This window comes from Citrus clementina, unplaced genomic scaffold (genome assembly GCF_000493195.1).
Source record: "Citrus clementina cultivar Clemenules unplaced genomic scaffold, Citrus_clementina_v1.0 scaffold_1, whole genome shotgun sequence".
Lineage (NCBI taxonomy): Eukaryota > Viridiplantae > Streptophyta > Magnoliopsida > Sapindales > Rutaceae > Citrus > Citrus x clementina.
This window is the reverse complement of record NW_006263303.1, coordinates 28730066-28749138: the sequence shown is the minus strand read 5'-3', so window position 1 is coordinate 28749138 and position 19073 is coordinate 28730066. Positions and strand designations below refer to the sequence as shown.

At 33.1% G+C, this 19073-nt stretch overlaps 3 protein-coding genes across 7 annotated transcripts; all 3 read left to right on the top strand.

The window, feature by feature from the left end:
- The first annotated feature begins 162 nt into the window (after nt 1-162).
- LOC18054313 (adenylate kinase 5, chloroplastic) lies at nt 163-4788 on the top strand. Of its 5 annotated transcripts, none has more exons than XM_024178675.1 (19): nt 163-446; nt 577-681; nt 968-1096; nt 1180-1314; nt 1608-1754; nt 2003-2077; nt 2168-2261; nt 2376-2428; nt 2538-2666; nt 2774-2809; nt 2887-2967; nt 3059-3197; nt 3299-3378; nt 3476-3541; nt 3856-3885; nt 3983-4092; nt 4183-4319; nt 4398-4431; nt 4527-4788. In XM_024178675.1, exons 1-19 carry the CDS (start codon nt 240-242, stop codon nt 4549-4551), a joined length of 1812 nt encoding a protein of 603 aa, XP_024034443.1. In that variant the 5' UTR covers nt 163-239; the 3' UTR covers nt 4552-4788. The 5 variants fall into 5 exon arrangements, with proteins under 5 accessions (XP_024034443.1, XP_006453693.1, XP_024034444.1 ...); XM_006453630.2 differs by having other exon boundaries at nt 4183-4320; nt 4402-4431; XM_024178676.1 differs by lacking the exons at nt 4398-4431; nt 4527-4788 and adding an exon at nt 3720-3733 and having other exon boundaries at nt 4183-4268.
- A 4211-nt stretch (nt 4789-8999) lies between these two features.
- Nucleotides 9000-12150, top strand: LOC18054312 (sugar carrier protein A). The gene is made up of 4 exons (XM_006453625.2): nt 9000-9621; nt 10278-10597; nt 10737-11363; nt 11510-12150. The coding sequence occupies exons 1-4, from the start codon at nt 9477-9479 to the stop codon at nt 11954-11956; spliced, it is 1539 nt and encodes a 512-aa protein (XP_006453688.1). The 5' UTR covers nt 9000-9476; the 3' UTR covers nt 11957-12150.
- A 1263-nt stretch (nt 12151-13413) lies between these two features.
- On the top strand, nt 13414-15863 carry LOC18054311. Its single transcript, XM_006453624.2, has 2 exons — nt 13414-13823; nt 15459-15863. The coding sequence occupies exons 1-2, from the start codon at nt 13641-13643 to the stop codon at nt 15723-15725; spliced, it is 450 nt and encodes a 149-aa protein (XP_006453687.1). The 5' UTR covers nt 13414-13640; the 3' UTR covers nt 15726-15863.
- Nucleotides 15864-19073: the final 3210 nt, after the last annotated feature.

The following is a 19073-nucleotide window of genomic DNA, read 5'->3' as shown; positions in this document are numbered from 1 at the left end:
AACCGCTCTAGGACAAACAAATTAAAATTAAAATTAAAATTAAGATACAGTAGGTGGTTTAATCTTTAATACAAAAGGTGAACGACGAGATAATGATACGATGAATTTTCGAAGAAACAAAAGAAAAAGAAAAAGAAAATAATTAGTAGTGGTGTCCGTTAATCCGTTACCAACTAGCAATCAACTGCGTTCCAAACAGAGTCGTCTGTTCTCTGATATCACTTGACCTTTCTTCAAGAATGTTGCCCGCTTCACTCTCTTCTCTTCACTCAACCAATGTCCGCACATCTCCATATCTCTCTCCTCTCTCTTCTTCCTCTTCATTACCTTCTCCCTCTCCCTCTCTCTCTCTTGCACCTTCTTTTTCACACCTTCACCATCGCCGCCTTGTCTCATTCAATACTGTCCGCGGAAACAACCCCTTAGCTACGAAGGCAGAGCGTAGGGTACTTTCCTGTTTCTGCTCTATGCAAATTGCAAAACTGGGTTTTGTTTATAAGGGTTAAGAAAGTTCTACATATATATAGTCTTGTGTTGTTATATATTATCATTTGTTCTGTTTTGTTTTTTGACCAGGGATTGAGTGTCACTTGTGCTTCGACATGTGAACCATTAAAGGTTATGATATCGGGTGCTCCAGCTTCAGGCAAAGGCACTCAGTGTGAATTGATTGTTCAAAAGGTAATCATTTCATATTATGTATAAAGAACTATTTATATTATGATATGTCTACAATTAATTATCATAAAGACTTCATTCATTTGTTCATGAATTGGCATTTGTTTAGTGATCTCCTTAGCAGTTCTAGTATCCGCACTACCATGTTGAGCAATTTTGAGCAAGTGAAAGCCGAAGCTGGGAACTGTGATTGATTTGTTTTGTGCTACAGTCTAGGAATTTCAGCTGTAATGGTTTTTTCCCCCCTTTTTTCGGATTGCAACCATGACTTATGCCTCTTGTTCTACAGTTTGGGTTGGTGCACATATCAACTGGGGATCTACTGAGAGCTGAAGTATCAACTGGGTCAGAAATTGGGAACAAAGCAAAGGAGTTCATGAATGCCGGTCAGCTGGTTCCAGATGAAATCGTGACAGCTGTATTTTATGAATTCACCTACTGGTTTGGTGTTTTCCTTTACCTTTCTTTAGTACTTCAGAAAATAAACATTTTCATTTGCAGATGGTAACAGCTCGATTATCACATGAAGATGCTAAAACAAAGGGGTGGCTTCTAGATGGGTATCCACGGAGTTTTGCCCAAGCACAAAGTCTTGAAAACCTGAAGATCAGACCAGATGTTTATGTTGTCTTAGATGTATGTGCTTGCAAATCCTCTTTTTAGTTTAGTCTGTAATTTAGCACTTCTGATATTTGGGTTGATCTAACATTATATGTATATGTGATTTATAAATGTAAACATTCATCTTGCTCACTGAAGGTTTTAGTTTATGAATGCTAATATAAGTAAGGATGATGTTTGATACTGATAAAGAATGGTGCTTCGTATGTTTCACGATCATCATGAAGAACTTTTAACTTGTCATTAGAAAACAATTCTCCTTGAAATAGAAATGTCTCTTTTACATGATGTTATTTCTTAATACTCAGGTTCCTGATGAAATTCTAATCGACAGATGCGTTGGGAGAAGGCTTGACCCAGAGACAGGAAAAATTTACCATCTGACAAATTTTCCTCCAGAGACAGAGGAAATTAAAGCAAGACTTGTACCCCGTCCAGATGACACTGAGGAAAAAGTATGAGAAAACTTCATGTATAACCTGCATATAGGATTGAACTTGTTTGATCATGCTTTATCATTTCCTTCTGATCTATATTCTTGAGATCTCGGCATGATTTTGTGTCATGTCTCCCCTTACGAGGCACGGCAATTTTAGTTGTAATAAGTTGTTCATTATAGTTTCCTGTCAGGAAATTTACTACTCTTTTCTTGAATCCTGCTATTGACAGAACCTGACACATCTCTTTTATATTTTACGTATAGGTGAAATCTCGACTGGAAATATACAAACAAAATGCAAAAGCAATCTTGTCCACTTACGCAAACATTACGAAAAAGGTGATTGAATCTTTGAATAATTTTCTATAATTCTTTTGCCGAACCCTATTGTTATCTCTTTCAATCTTTTCACTAACTCTTGAAGTACAGATTGATGGAAACCGGCCGAAAGAAATGGTTTTTGCAGATATTGAATCTTTGTTGTCTCAAGCTAAGAGAGAGAAGATGAAAAAAACAACAGCAGGTAAATGTTTCTATAATTTGAGTTCTGTTATGGGGATTTCTGTTTGCTATATAACGTTAAAAATGTAACTTCTGTCATACATCTAACTCTGTCTTGTTTCCTCTTCTATTTCAGTAAAACCAGTGCATGAACATAAGAGCCAATCAAATCAGGCATCGTCAAGCCAGGTATAATGCATACACTGTTTTATACTAACACCATTTCTTCATCTACACAAAGTTGCAATGAGTAGGTCTGTACAAGTATCTTTTCTTATTTTGCTTTAAAAGTTTTCAGGATAACTGGAAAGGAATTCCCACTAGATTGAATAACATTCCTCATTCTAGAGAAATCAGGAATTATTTCTATGATGATGTGCTACAAGCAACACAGAGGGCTGTAAATGATGGAAGAACTCGATTGAAGGTCAGATTATTAATATATATAACATTTTTTGTTGGGATTGATTTCATTAACCCACCAAGAGGCAACTTAATTTTTGTTTTTTCTAAATTTGCATGACATATTGGCAGGTGGAGATTAATATTCCTGAACTGAACCCGGAAATGGTAAGGGGGTCTATCCTTTAAAAACTAAAATTTCTTCATCAAACTGTTTGGATTTACCCTTATTTTATTATGAACAGGATGTTTATCGAATAGGGACCTTGATGGAACTTGTTAGAGTTATTGCTCTTTCATTTGCTGATGATGGAAAACGTGTCAAGGTATATTTGGCATTAATGGCACAACAATTTGAACATTGAATATGCGTTAATGTTGTTTGCTTAGACTTGTTATCTTTCATCTGTCTTTTAGGTCTGTGTTCAAGGGTCCATGGGGGAAGGAGCACTTGCTGGAATGCCACTGCAACTAGCTGGTACTCGTAGGATTTTGGAGTTCATGGATTGGGGTGATTATGGTGCTAAGGGGACGTTTGTCGAGATTGGCTCTATAGGTAGATAACTGAGTAACAAACTGTGATAAAACAACAGATATTGTGTGGAATTTTCTTTTTACAACTTGGTTAAGTAATAATTTGTATGATCTTAATTGCAGGTGCCAACGAAGTTGATGAACAAGATGACATGTTCATCTTAGTCGCTCCCCAAAATGCTGTGGGGAATTGTATTATAGATGTAAGAAGCTTGGACTGAACTGCTCAATTGTGAATTTTGAGAGGCCTATATGCTTTACACTTAGCTTTCAATTCTCAACTTAAAAATTTTTATGCAGGATATGAAAGCTATGACTGATGCTGCTGGGACTCGGCCCGTTATTCTTATCAATCCAAGGCTCAAGGTTACAATTTAGTGGATTGTTGTTTTTTTTTTTTTTTTTTCCTCGTTGAAAGATTTTTGCATGGTTAATGCGGTTCCAAAAGAATAATAAATGATTAAAGCAATAGCTGCTCCTGGTATTGAACACTGATACACGTTATCTTACCGTACTTCCCCTGGTAAATATCTACTGTATGTAGTTTCATCATTATAGGTAACGGCTGGCGTTGAAATGGTTTGCTGCAAGACTGCAATGTCTTAAAATATGTGTAGATTGATACTTGTATGTATACATATCGGCAGCTAATAATACATTACGGATATTCTTAAATGCAGGATTTACCTGGTTCAAGTGGCATTATGCAAGTAAGTAAAGCAGCTAGCGACCTAAGATGATATTTTAACATTAATTAATAGCTAGCACATGCGTTACTAATTAATTGGCCATTTAATTTGTTTATAGACAATGGGTCGAGATAAGAGATTGGAGTATGCTGCTTCTTTCGAAAATTGCTACTTCTTTCGGCTTCTTTATTACGCAGGAACTCAGTATCCAATCATGGGTGCTCTCAGGTAACTAAAATGATCAAATATATACCCAAACCCAATGTTGGTTCGCAGATAAATACTCGGCCCCCCTTATATATGTATAATATATTTCAGGATGACTTACCCATATGGTTACGAGTTATACAAGAGAGTTGATGTACCGTCTGGTGGAGAGAAGTATGTCATCTTGTCTACATTCACTGAGAAGCCAAGTAGCGATGACATTAACGACGCCTTCCTAGGAAAGCCGAGGTACGTAGATTATATGGACCGTATACTGTATCATCTTTTATTTCTTTCTACTGATTCCTGCATTTTACTCTGTACTCGCAGAAATCGAGAAAAAAAAGCCTCGGGATTTTGGTAAATAACGTATATCTATAAATGTTTAAAATATAATCATCACTCGACATTTAAGATTTAACAACAATATAATTTTTCTTCTCGATTGCGTGCAGGGGCTTCTTGAGCAGCGTATTTTGAGGAGAAACGTATACTTACTGAAGTAAAAGCAGCATATGCTCTTCAAGAACCAAGAAATGCCGGGATAGCTTGAGAGTTGAGAGTCAAGTCTGAAGGAGGAGTAATTTTTTAGTCACATTCTTTATTTATTTATTTATTTATTTAAAACCCTTTTTCTTGTTCTAATATGATATAGACACTTGCGTGCAGAAGAGTTTTGCAGTTTGTATTATAAAATTACAGATTTTAACATATTAGAGAGGCTAATGCTAAGTTACATGCATGTACCTTACAACCCTTTCACATGAATAGTGAATGATGTGGGTCCATTTACTATTCATGTGAGAGGGTTGTAAGGTACATGCATGTAACTTAGAGGGATCCTATTAGAGATTATATCTTTTTATCTGTAGTTAGTACATTCAAATCTATTTTTTTTTTATTTGTTAATAACATCCTCATTATATATTTCATTGTATTGATATATGTGTTTTTTTTTTTAGTGATATTCTTACTCTATATATATATATATATAGAGAGAGAGAGAGAGAGAGAGAGAGAGAGTAGAACTCACCAAAATAACATGTTTTTTTTAAATTTTTTTATTTATTAGTAACATCCTCGCATGTTTTTTTATTTTTTTTATAGAGGGATAAGGCCAACTTAATTAACTTATATTTAAGTGGTCATTGACTTAGACAATTAACTTAGATGGTGGATCACTGGATCTTGGTGATTAAATAAATGAGTTAAGGTGAATTATAAGATATTAGTTATCATGGTGATTTATTAAAATGGATTAAACCATTTTAAACAGAATGGGGAGCTGCCCCCGCATGGATTCTGCCATCACTTATCAATTAAAAAAATTAAAATCTCATTCATAGATACACTATAATTTAATCAAAGGTCAATGTCTATTGTAAAATGGTGGGACTGTTTGAATCCAGTACCCAATTTCTTATTTAACTCGTACTAAATTTTAAAATTTACTTTATAAACTCACATGAATACCTATTGTAAAAGGTAACAAATGAAACAGTGAGAGAGAGAGAGAGAAAGCCAAAAACACTGAAAATGTATAATCGCAGCAGCCTCCGTTTCTTCTAACTTGCTCAGGTGCACTACAATTTGGTTATTGTTTAATGTTTATAGTTGAGATGTGCTTTTCTTTTTTTTCCAATTAAAAAATTTTGAGTAGACCACAAATTAAATTAAATTGTTATCATTTGGTTCTTAAAATATAAATTTTAGGATGCTTCAAAATTTTGCTGGAAACAAATTGCACCATTCTACAGAGAGAACTTAAACATATTAAGTTATAAAGAGATTTTTTTTTTAATTAATTGAATTTTAAAGAGATTTGAATCAAAAGATACGATGAAATTAAATAATATTCAGTATAAAAAACTATATGCCCAAATTATTAGAAAAAGAAACAAAAGTTGGAAAAGGCTCAACTTTGGAGTGTTACGCTTGTTCACTCTCAACAAGAGGAGAAATAAAAGTGTACTTTGATTGAGTTTTGCGGTGGGTTCAAAGAGAGATTGAAAGTAAAATAATTTTATATAATAATAATTTTTTTTTTTTGTCTATTATAAAAATTTAGGTTATGGGTAATTAAGTAATAAACTTTTTAATAGTAAAGTGAGTTTGGAGAATTATTTGGTGAGCTTAAATATCCTCAACCATTACATAAATAAAAGGACTTCAACGAGAATAAAATTTATTAAACTTACCAGAATAAATAAATACATAAATAAAAATCTTTTGGCGTTACAAATGGGGGTTGCTTAGTGATTTTGAATTTGATAAAGTAAGAGTTTGATAAGCAACATGATTGATTGATGGTGATAGTTTTGCAATTTAAGATCGTAAAATTCTGGACCGCAATAGAATGATAATAATCATTAATTTAATTTCAAGTTAGGGAAAAAGGTTTTTAATAAATATCACTACTTTCCAATTAGATTGCTTATTAATTAAATAATAAGATAAGCCTGATTCCAAAATGAGAAATTATGAACAACTCTTGAGGAATATATACACCCACCCACCCACCATGATCCACTTTCTAATGCCTGTAATAAAAATTCACACTTAATATACACATTATATATATATATGTACAAGAGAAGATTTTATTCCATGTGTATATTCTTCTTATTTAGCATATGAAAAATAAAAATCACTAACTTGTATGAAGAAAAATTATTATTTGAAGAGTTATTATATTCTTGTTGATGAAAAACTTAAAATATAGGCAATGAGAAAGATGTGTCAAACTCAATTATTACAATAAAATTATTGATGAGGCGTATTTAATTGAGAGTTGAAAAATATAATAATAAGACTGGCGCTACGTTACGTTTAACGTAACGTACGCCACACAGCAACAGTTGTGGGCTCGGTTACCAAAAATTATTGTTGTGTGTGGGACGTACGTTACGTTTAACGTAACTTAGCGGGACCCTAATAATAAATAGAAAGTAGAAACTAAACAAAAAATAAAGAAAACGCCAAACAAAAGTATCCCTCCATGGCTGACACTAACAGCTAGGAGGCATCAATCGATCCACAAATCTCCACCACCAAAAAGAAAAAAGGAAAATTCAAACTTGTGACAATCAACATGATGTAAATTTATGGAATCTCAAATCGTTATTTTCAAATCTTCTAATAAATTTTCTAAATACAAAGTCTACAAAGTTAGAAATTATTAACTATATCGACCACTCATATTCACAAAATTAATTAAAAAACGAGGACTGATTCATTCATACTCATTAGAAGAATGAAAATTAATGCTAAGATTACAAGTGAAAAAAAACAAAAAAAAGTCAATAGATGGATGGTTATCAGAATGACGTACACATTTACATAGGTTTCGGTCTTGATAGTTGATATGAGTGGAACAAATAGACAAAAACTACGTTGCCCCCTGCCTACATTACAAAACAATCCTTATTGTTGGCCGTAAAATAAAAGAAAATCATAAGTTTTAATATTTCAACATCTAAGCCCTCATAATAAATAATAATTATTATTAAATTTTAAAATTTTACTGTTTCTTTCTTTTTCTTAATCCCTCTCCTACTGTGCATTTCTTCTCATCTTCTTCTTCTTAAGTCCTTTTTTTGTGTTTTAATCATGTTTACTCTCCTTCTTCGTAATTAGCTTTTCATAAATAATTTTAGTTTTTAAATTTTCAAAGATAGTAAGAAGGGTTTGTAATGAATCGATCTATTGAATTTATCCAACCATAAGACATACTTTTTTTTAGCCGTTACAAAGTCTGAAAATGTTATCACATATCCATTTATTTATTTGTTTTGAGAAGAAAGAGAAGTTGCATAAGATTAAAAAAAAAAAAAAGGCTTACTTTTAAAAGTTACTATTAGAAATGGAGAAACATATGAAATATTTAGTTTTTAAAAATTTACCAAGCATTGTTGGGCTTTTAGTAGATGAAGAAAAGAAGAATCAATTATATACGAGTGATTAGAGAAACGGGGAAAAAAATTGAGGAAGATTTAGAAAAGTGCAGAGGAAAAAGATGTGTTAAAATTTTGAAACCTTCCACTTAATCTCATATTTAACAAACAACAAGGAGTGAACTGTTAATGATCAAATAAACACATCCACCATACCATTGAAGCTTTTGCACTAAACGTAATGGTGGCAGCCGCTCCTCATTGAGTGACCTCTAACTATTCTCTTTGAAGTTTTAAGATTGTGTCACTATCAAATCTAGAGAATTGTAGAGGGCAACAAGCAAAGCCCACCACCCTAAAATGGAAAAAATTGATTAGAAATTGTGGATCACTAGTGATTCAGAAACAAACAACAATGCCATTTGTGAGTTGTGAGAATCAGAATGAGACGACGCACATATGTACATACAACACAAGAACAGCAAAACAAAGTCATTGAAGTATGCACCAACCATAAACAAGACATGAATACTTGTGAAATCAATATATCAAACTCAATTGGAAAAACACAAAACCCATCCTCAGACCCTCACTACCAAAATATCTCCCAACGGGTCCGTCTATATAGACCATATTTGTGCAATCAATCAATCAATATATCAAACTCAATTTTTCTTCAGATGTATAAGTTTCAACAGATTTGAGAAATGTAATCATAACTTATGACATAAAAAAAAAAAAAAAATTAATAGCATGGGTTTACCTAATTACTAGTTTAATTAATTAGCCATTCAAATTCAAATCTTAATTTATTATTATTATTTTTTCATAACAACAATTTATAAGAAAGCACACTCTTGAAATGCATCCTACTAATAAGGTTTTTTTTCCCCTTATAAAAACACTTTCAAATATTTTTGTGTATTTATTTTTAAGAAAGTACTCTTGGAACGCAGTTTCCTATTTAATCAATTTCTTTTTAAGAGATTTGGTGTAAAATGTATTCACTGTCGTTTCTTGTCTGTTTCCTAGCAAAACGGTCCCATTTAATTACTTGGGATAATACGTATTTTCATTTTCCTGGTTGATTTCTTCCCTGGATTAATAAGGCTTTCATATTCGCTCAATGGCTGCTATTGGAAGCCTTATCAAATGACAACAGTTTCTTATTTTGCAAAATTAAAAAAAAAAAAAAAATTATTTACCAGAAATAGTTGTCATTTGTAACAACTATGGCAATAATCTAGATAATTAATAAAGGGCACTTACAAAGATAAATATATATGCATATGATATGTCAAATGTCATACAATCTCTGTAAAATATCTATCTATATATATGGAGCTACGAGACTTGAACAACTGGTCCTGTATAATAGACCCCCAGAAAAAAAAAAAAAACAAGTAATTTTCAATCTCATGCCAGTTTGAGCGAGGAAACAAGCTTTTGTTTTTCAGTGTTTTGTGTCTGGTTTTTGAGAGGACAGAAAGAAGGAAGAAGAGGATCTTGAAAATGGCAGGAGGGTCTCTTGGTCCAGCGGGGGTAGCAAAGGAGAGAGCTGAGCAGTATCAAGGGAAGGTCACACCTTCTGTGATTGTTGCGTGCTTTGTTGCTGCCATTGGAGGCTCCATTTTTGGGTATGATATTGGAATTTCAGGTACCTTTTCCATCTCTTTTTATCCTAGATTAATCAATATCTTTTTGTTATAGAGCAATAAGATAGTAAGAACTTGAAATGTCTGATTGGAAATTTCACTGTTGCATATCTTGCAGTATAGGATCAGAATTATACCCTGTCCTTTTCTTTTCTTTCAGTTTTTTTCCCTTTTTGGTTGGTTGGTTGGCTTAATGGTTTTTGTTCAGAATTACAACTAATTGAAACTTGAAAGTTCAAATTTTTAACTGCTTAGATCTTCCAGAAGATTTTTTTTTTTTTTGGTGGTTGGGGGGTGGGGTGTTGTTGGGGAAGGGGAATTAGCCTTTGATAATTCGGATCCCCTTTTCACTTTGTTTAGAATCTGTTGAATTATACCAGCAGCCAACACAGAGGGGATCAAAATATGGGTTCTATTCTTATCCAAAAAGTAATTCATTGATATTAATGACAATTTACTTCAATAATGATATTTTAGTCGTCCTTATCCTGAAGAAGTTATGGTTCAATCATATTAAAAAAGAATTTACTTTTTAACTTCTATTAGAAACCTTGTTTTAAACTTTTAGAAAATAACAGAATCAGCTGACAAATTCTATTTGGGATGGATGGATGCGGGGCATTTCTTCCTGACTGATAGTTCAATGATTGATTGGCAGGAGGAGTTACATCTATGGATGCATTTCTTAAGAAATTCTTCCATGATGTGTACCTAAAGAAGAAGCATGCACACGAAAACAACTATTGCAAGTATGACAATCAGGGGCTTGCAGCATTTACGTCTTCTCTATACCTTGCTGGATTGGTTGCATCCTTTGTAGCATCTCCAGTTACTAGGGATTATGGGCGTCGTGCTAGTATAATCTGTGGTGGTATCAGCTTTCTTCTTGGAGCAGCCTTAAATGCTGCAGCTGCCAACCTAGCTATGCTTCTTACAGGCCGGATCCTCCTCGGCGTTGGCATTGGTTTTGGAAATCAGGTATCCTGCCTACCTTTTGCAATGATGTATCCGCTGAGAAATTCTCATTGAATGTTATTGATTCAAAGACAGCAGATTATTAACTTTTCAGTTTTATGTTTCGGAAAGTAATGTGCTCCTTTTGCTGTTTCACTTTAAGGCTGTTCCGCTATATCTATCAGAGATGGCTCCAACCCATCTTCGAGGAGGCCTGAACATGATGTTTCAATTGGCAACAACCCTGGGGATATTTACAGCAAACATGATCAATTATGGAACACAAAAGCTCGAGACGTGGGGATGGAGGCTCTCACTTGGTCTAGCAGCGGCACCGGCTTTAATGATGACAGTGGGAGGAATACTTCTCCCTGAAACACCTAACAGCTTAATCGAAAGAGGGAAAAAGGAGGAAGGGAGAAGAGTCCTAGAGAAAATCAGAGGAACCAAAGAGGTCAATGCGGAGTATCAAGACATGGTAGATGCAAGTGAATTGGCTAACTCCATAAAGCACCCGTTTAGAAACATTCTTGAGAGAAGGAACAGGCCGCAATTGGTTATGGCAATATTCATGCCGATGTTTCAGATCCTCACAGGCATCAATTCCATTCTCTTCTATGCTCCAGTTTTGTTCCAGTCTATGGGATTTAAGGGAGATGCTTCACTCTATTCCTCTGCTATGACTGGAGCAGTTCTTGCATCTTCTACACTCATTTCTATTGCGACTGTTGATAAACTTGGTCGAAGAGCTTTACTCATAAGTGGGGGAATACAAATGATCACATGCCAGGTAAAGATAAATTAACACTGCTGTTGCTGTAAATTATTAGATTATCCAACAATAGGATAACACTTCCAGATCAGTAAAAAGCCTCGTAATTGGAACAACTTCAGCTTGAGCTAATTGTTGTTTTCTTGTGTGATGATGGGAAACAGGTCATAGTGTCCATAATCCTGGGGCTCAAGTTTGGACCCAACCAAGAACTATCAAAATCCTTCTCAATACTGGTGGTGGTGGTGATTTGCCTATTTGTTTTAGCTTTTGGATGGTCGTGGGGACCTCTTGGCTGGACAGTGCCAAGTGAGATATTCCCATTAGAAACGCGATCAGCAGGACAAAGCATTACAGTGGCCGTAAACCTTTTCTTCACATTTGTAATAGCTCAGATCTTCCTAACACTCCTATGTTCCTTCAAGTTCGGTATCTTCCTCTTCTTTGCCGGATGGGTTACCATCATGACCATATTCGTTTACTTCTTCCTGCCGGAAACCAAGGGAGTCCCCATTGAAGAAATGATACTCTTGTGGAGAAAGCACTGGTTCTGGAAAAGAATAATGCCCGTAGTTGAAGAGACGAATAATCAGCAGAGCATTAGCACATAGAGAGCAAGGACTGTGGAGAAATAACAACCTACTCGACAAAAAAGCATTAGATATGGCTAGCTTGTTAAGCAAGACACTGTAGATTTCGTGTCTGTGTACAGGCTCAGTATCAGAAGTAGGTCAAAAAAGTGAAAGGCATTGGGACACAGGTTTATGTGTATTTTTTGCTTATATATAAGGGGATAATACACAAAGCTATTTTGTTGTTCATAATAAAGCGCTTTCCTGAAACGACAACACGCGACCCCTCTCCTGCCGCCTTTGTGCATCACTCTTTAAGTGGTTCACACTTCACACCCCCACACACAACGCCCTCATGATCTCGATGAGATAGCCACCCCACTCTTACCCATATTACACAAAATCAGTCAATTGCCCCTCATTTAACACCATCACAGCCTACTCAATCTCACAATAAGCCATCGTTTCAAGCTTCCTTTCGTGGTCGTGGCCTTTTTGTTTTTTGTTTTCTTGGCAAAATTAATATGCATTATAAGCTTCAGCAAGTTGAATAGCAGTAAAACAAAAATGAAAAGACAAGATCCCTGATTTGATTAGAGGAGACGGCTGCTTTGATGATGGTGGATAAGGAAGATTAGAGTATGCGGCTGGGGTGAGCTCGCGAGGCTTTAGATTTTTAGGGTTGTTTTTGTTTTTTTTTTTCTTAACTTTTTGCTTTTATATTTATAATCAATAATTAAAATTTATTAATTTTAAAAATTAAAAAAAAATATAATCCGGGTTTGAGTTCCAAAAGCCCGGGTTCAATGAACCCAAAACTGGACCGGAAACATCTGGGTTAAGAAAAACGTCTGAATATTTTAAATATTCCATACGGGTTGAACGCAAATTGGATTATTTGAGTTTATATGAGTTTATTTGCCATTTCAAGTGCCATAGATATAAATAATTCTCTTACCAATATGGTGCAAGTTGCCTAAATATCTTATAAGTTTAAGAGGTTTATGTATATATAAGTGTGGAAATATATATATATATAAGAAATGTGTAGAGATTTTTAGAAATCGAGCTCACTTGCTTGGTCTTGTCAATGTGGGTTGTTCGCTTGCTAAATATACCATGATTCGCTAACTGTACAAGGCGGCTCATTGTTGAACGCATGTTACTACTAGCGTATCCGGTTTTTAGAAAATTTTTGCTGAGCAAATCCACACGCATTAATTTAATCTCTGTCTGTGATAAATCTAAGCGGTCCGCCACAATAAACTTATCTGATTAGGATTCAATGGTGCGATTTATCCTGTCACACGCATGAGGATTTGGTGGGCAAATGGGGTGTATCATTAATTTATACTCTCGGTTCTCCCTTCTAAATTAAGAAAATTAAAAAATAAAATAAAAATAAAAATTAAGAAAACCGTCATTAGTTATGATTTCAATAAAACTAGGGGCCCTGAATATTATTACTCCAATTTTTTTTAGTAACCATAAAAAACAAATGCAGCTTCGACATCATGGGCCGCGCCTGATTGGGTCAATCCGCATCCATATCAGATCCAGCGATCAAATCTCTGAAGCAAATCAAAACCCTAAACTCACTTGGGGTTTATGTAACCAACGGATTTTCGATCTCTATTTTCAGTTCAGTAGTTAAAACTTTTCTCTAATTGAAGGAGTCACTTTGTTTTTGGCAGCAGAATTTAATTCTTTTTTGGAGGTAAAGATGCCGCTTTATGATTGTATGCTGCTGCTGAAACCCCACGTGAGGAAGGAGTCGTTGATGGAATTAGTAGCTCGAGTTGGGAAACATGTCTACGGCAGAAATGGGGTTCTTACTGATATCACATCATTTGGGACTGTTCAATTGGGTTATGGCATCAAGAAGCTCGATGGAAGATACTATCAGGTGAATCAAAACCACTATTTCTTTTCAATTCTTATTTTGTTCTGTACTTTTGGTTTAGTGTTTAAGTTTGATTTCGAAGCCTAGAGCGTCTTATGTTAATTGAATTTGATATTTGTACGATAGTTTTAATAGGGAGTAGAGACGTCTTGTCATGAGAAAATCGTTCTGATTATAGCATGTAATGGGCCTATTTAGTTTGCTGGTGTTTGCCAAATTAACCAGTTATATAATTCTTTCAGCTTATTCCTACTTGGGAGTTCAATTCTGGCAGTATTTTCGAAGGATTCATGTGGTGATGTCAACTGTGGTATCTAGATTATAGCCTATAGGGAATCCTGAAAATTAGAATTGTTGATTCCCTTTGTATATGAATCTTTCACTATATATTTGCTTCTCTCTGAAGAGAATGGATTCAGCATAATTCATTTAATTAATTAGTAAATAATTGCAAGATATTGATAAGCCCTGGTTCTCATTTCGTGTGAATTCTCGAACATTTGTTATGGTCTGAGTTTAGTGTAATGTGGTCCCATATTTATTTTGTCTTTTGCTAGTTTGCTTCTCTTTTTTTATGCAATGAACTAAGCCAATTGCTGTATCAAATTATTGGCACATGATCTTATTGGGAGAAATTGTGATTTAAAGATAACTTTAAGCTGCTGAAATTTTGTTGAATATAATAGATGGATTTCTATTATCCTTTCTTCTTTCTTTTCCAATTGTATATTCATCGGTCACGATTGTCATTTGTCAATCGGAATAAACAGTGTAAAATCTTCAGTTCTGGATAATGGTTGGTTTGGTGATGGAGGTAAATTTGTTTTGTTAGCTGTAGTATTTCACATTTTCTTTATCTTGTCATTTCTACTATTGTGAAACCTATCAAAAAGGATGGAATCTTGTGCAGGTCAGGGAGGGTCTGTTGTGAAATTAGGCTGACATAATTCTTAGTCCGGTTAAAATGGAAGATTTGGACCGGCATGTCTTGGTTCCTAGGTTTTGAAACTTTTTCATCCATTGTAAGCAGAAGAGGTTTAAGAATGATTATAGGGATGTTTTAACTTTGTAGTGTGTTCTATATATATATATATATATATATATTCTTGTCATTTCTACGAATTTTCAGCTGTTGTATATCATGACATACATCCAACAGCTATGAGGATCAGGTCGTTATTTTAACACAATCCGGATGCCCGGACTTAAGGCTCACTGTATATTTATTTATTTATTTATTTTCTGAAGAAGAAAAATGGTAGGAAGCTTGTTCGTCGTAATATCCTGTTTGTAACTTCTTCTATATGTATATGTTGCCAACATTAGTAGATGTTGAGAAGCCACACCCTAAAATTTAAGGGATTCAATCAAACTAAAAGATCTCTATTTTCAAATTAGCTCTTCTTGGCCATCGTTTTAAACTAAACTCCATGAAAGAGGGTTATCCAAGCTGACATCTATTCTTCATCTATTTTAGCATTTGCTAATTCTATTTTGGAGCTTGTTCAGATTGCTACAAGATGAGTTTCATTGTGGTGCTTTCTGGTCTATGTAGAGTTGTATTTCCTCCCCCTTTTCGTGGAAGATGCTTTCATCTGTGAGTATTAAAGACCTGTCTCTGTTGTATGCATGGTATAGGGCCAACTGATGCAAATGACAATGATGTCTACCCCCAACATCAATAAGGAGCTGCAATACCTGAACAAGGAAGATAGGCTACTGCGTTGGCTTCTAGTGAAACACCGAGGCATGAAAAATGGGAAGGAAGCTCGGTATGCAGAAACTAGTGAAGCTGATCTAAAAAAATATGGCCCAAGCGCCATCTATGATTTTGAGGGCATTGAGGAGGAGGACAATGACGAAGAAGAATATGATTCAGAGGATGCGGAAAGGAAAGAACACTAGACGGATGATGCGATTTCTCGGACTGTTCTCTTCTTTTGTTGGGGCTTTTTTTGTTTTTTTTTCCTTTTTTTTTTTCTTTTGGGAATAATGAAACTATATCTTATTCTATAATTTATCCAACCTTTGGAAGTTGTGATTGGTCTGGATTGTCTATAGGATTAGATCGGAAGCCATATTATATATGATATTGACTTTTGTGTAGTAAAATATGGGAAAAATTTAATGAAACTAACAAGTATAATTATTTTAAAATTGTACGACTAGTTGAATTTAATATTTAATATTTAATATTGTTGTGAGTAAATGGTTGATTTTTTTTTTGGTGTTTAATCATAAATATTGAATACTAATTTAAATAAATTATTTAATAATTTATACCTTTTAAAATAAGTTAATTGAATAAAATTTTGCTATATAATATAATTAAAATTATAGTTTCAGTAGATTATGAAATTAGTTTTTATATTATTTTATATTAAATATTAGTTTAAATGAGAAGGAAAAAAGTGATAAAAAGAGGACAATTTTTCATTCAATCTTATTCTACCTAAACTTACTTAAAAATGAGGATTGATAATCCCATTAATTTTGGACTAAAATTTAAATACTTTGCTAGTCTGACAGTCCCAACCATGGCCTTAATTAGATGAGAGGTCTTGCTTTTATTTATTTATTTATTTATTTTTTCTTTTCCCCATTCATAAAATTATTCTAATCATACTTTTTTGCCGCAGCATCCAAACATAACCTAAAGGCATTAGATAAAAGAGCTTTAAACTTAGCTCATGTGGACATTTTGCCCTACATATTAGCTAGTAAACAAAAGGCATCCCTTTCGATGATTTTGGTTTTGGTTTACTATTTGCGCCATATATTTGGAATTGGGTATATCTATCTACAATGTTGATTGATACCTACTTCTCCACTCAACATTAAAAATCTTAGTTTTAGTCACACCTTCAACTTTCCGTTGCTAAGACGCTAACCCGAAGTTTTTTTTTTTTTTTTAATTTTTTAATTGTAGTAGTGTATAATATAGGACATTGAATGTTAGGGAACGAGAAAACAAATTTGGGAATCATCAATAAGAAATTTTTAAAATTTTGATTTTCCACTAAGAGCAAAGATAAAGGACATATTGTAATTCTCGGAACTAAAAAAGTACAAACTTACTCTAAGCTTTCACTTTCTATAACAATTTAGATTTTTGCTAACAATATTTAATTGAAATAATGCTCAACAAGGTCTATTCCACTGGAATACTTATGATTATTAGATAAACTATATCAAATAAACACTAAGTTTACGTGACGAAGAAACTATTGACTATTCTATGACAGAACCATCAACTTTGGAGCTAAGATACCATTATTGCATATTATGATGAGAAAGTCAATTCATTTCTCAAACCAGAAATTGAAGTAATTAATTCATAATTAAGAAATGGCAGGTACAGTTGCCCACCGTGCATTGATTTCATTCATTAAATTATTTCTACTTAAAAAAAAAAAAAACCATGCGTAAAATTTTTATGTAGAATTTGCACTTGGACCGCATTTCCTATTTCTCTTTTTGTATAAAAAAGATTGTATGAGAAAGAGGGAATGGCATCAATTCTTCATTCTTCGCATGAGTTGTAAAATTCTTTCATGTGGGCAACATTTTTTATTATTGTGTGCTTTAAGATAAGTTTGTCTCCATGTGGACACCTTAGCACAAAATATCAAAGATGATGATAATAATAATAACAATAACAACAACAAACGATGATTATATCTTAAGGGTCAATTTAGTAATATTATGATTTTTAAAATAATTATTGTTAATTGTACTGTAAAAATAATTAGTCGTGAAGAGAATCGGTTAAAAGTTTACTTAAATTTATTTTTAAAAGTATTATAATTTTTAAAACTTGTATGGTAAACAAACATTATGACAGAAAAAAAAAAGTTTATAAGTACCCTAGCATGAGTATAGAATTTATGGTTAAATCAATTTAATAAAAAAATTTATTTTGAAAAGATATATTTGAAAAAGTTACTCTTTTCTTGTTTCAAAATTTGCTATAAGATTGACCAATTTTGTCAAAAATAATTTTTTTAAAATTTATTAAATACTTAGCTTTTATCTTTTCAAAATTATTTTTGAATCTTTCAAAAGCAATGCTAATTGGACCATAAGAATTTTCGCCTGGTTAATGATGCTATTGATTGATGTGACGTACTTTTATCAATATTTGGAACTGGAAATATGTTAGAAGGATGGAAATCAAATTTATTAAGTAAATAATTATAAAATAATTTTGAAAATAGAAAATCAAGTAAAACAAATTAAAAAAAAAGGGTAAAAAAATACAACTCAGCTTGCCGACGAATAGTAGTTATAAAAAGACAATTAGACAAATGCCCCGTTATTTCATTTTCACTGAGCGGCATTACCGGCGGCAACACAGCGAACCCATCATCAACAAACTCATTGGTCTGTTTCTTTCAACGGGTGTACGATCAAGATCTTTCACAAACTCACAAAATTACAAACGGGGATAATAACTTCAAAGTCTTTAATTTTAGTGAAATCACATCTAGTAGCATAATTCGCAATTTTATTTATAGAAATCTCTACCATCATATTTTGTTATTGAGAAGCTAAATATTTACATTCAAAAGTCAAAACAGAAAATTTTTACCCCAAAGAGTATAGAATAAAATGGAAAGGGATTTATGAAATGAAAGTACCTTTAATTTTTAGTGATAGAACATAGAGTAATACTTTTTAAGTAATGTTGAGTTTTTTTAATCAAAAGATGATATGACATTCTTGATAAATTTTTGTAATTTTTGAAATAATTTATTAAAATATCTTATCACTTAAGCGATGGTTTCACATTATTTAAGATAATACTTAGGCAACGGTTGTTTTATTAATTATTATTACTTAAGAACAAATAGACATGTGCCCTACTAGGTAAAGCTAGTAAAGTGAGTTATCGGATCATATTCATGTTGTGTTAATTTTAGGTTGATCCAAACACAATCCATTTAATAATTTTGTCAAAATATTAACACTCTAACCTGACATGAAGAATAAATAAGTTACTCAATAACTCGCTTAATATCTATATATTTAACAAAATTTACATTAAATTCATGCCCGCGCACATATATATAAAATTAATCGATATTATAAAATGTACATATCTACTAAAATATTAAACATTTACCCTATTGAAGTTTTAATTATATATATGTAGATAATATTATATGTCGATATTATAAAATATAAATAGCGACTAATATTTTACATAATTATACTATTGAAGTTTTGTATCTAAATGAAATTTATAAATGA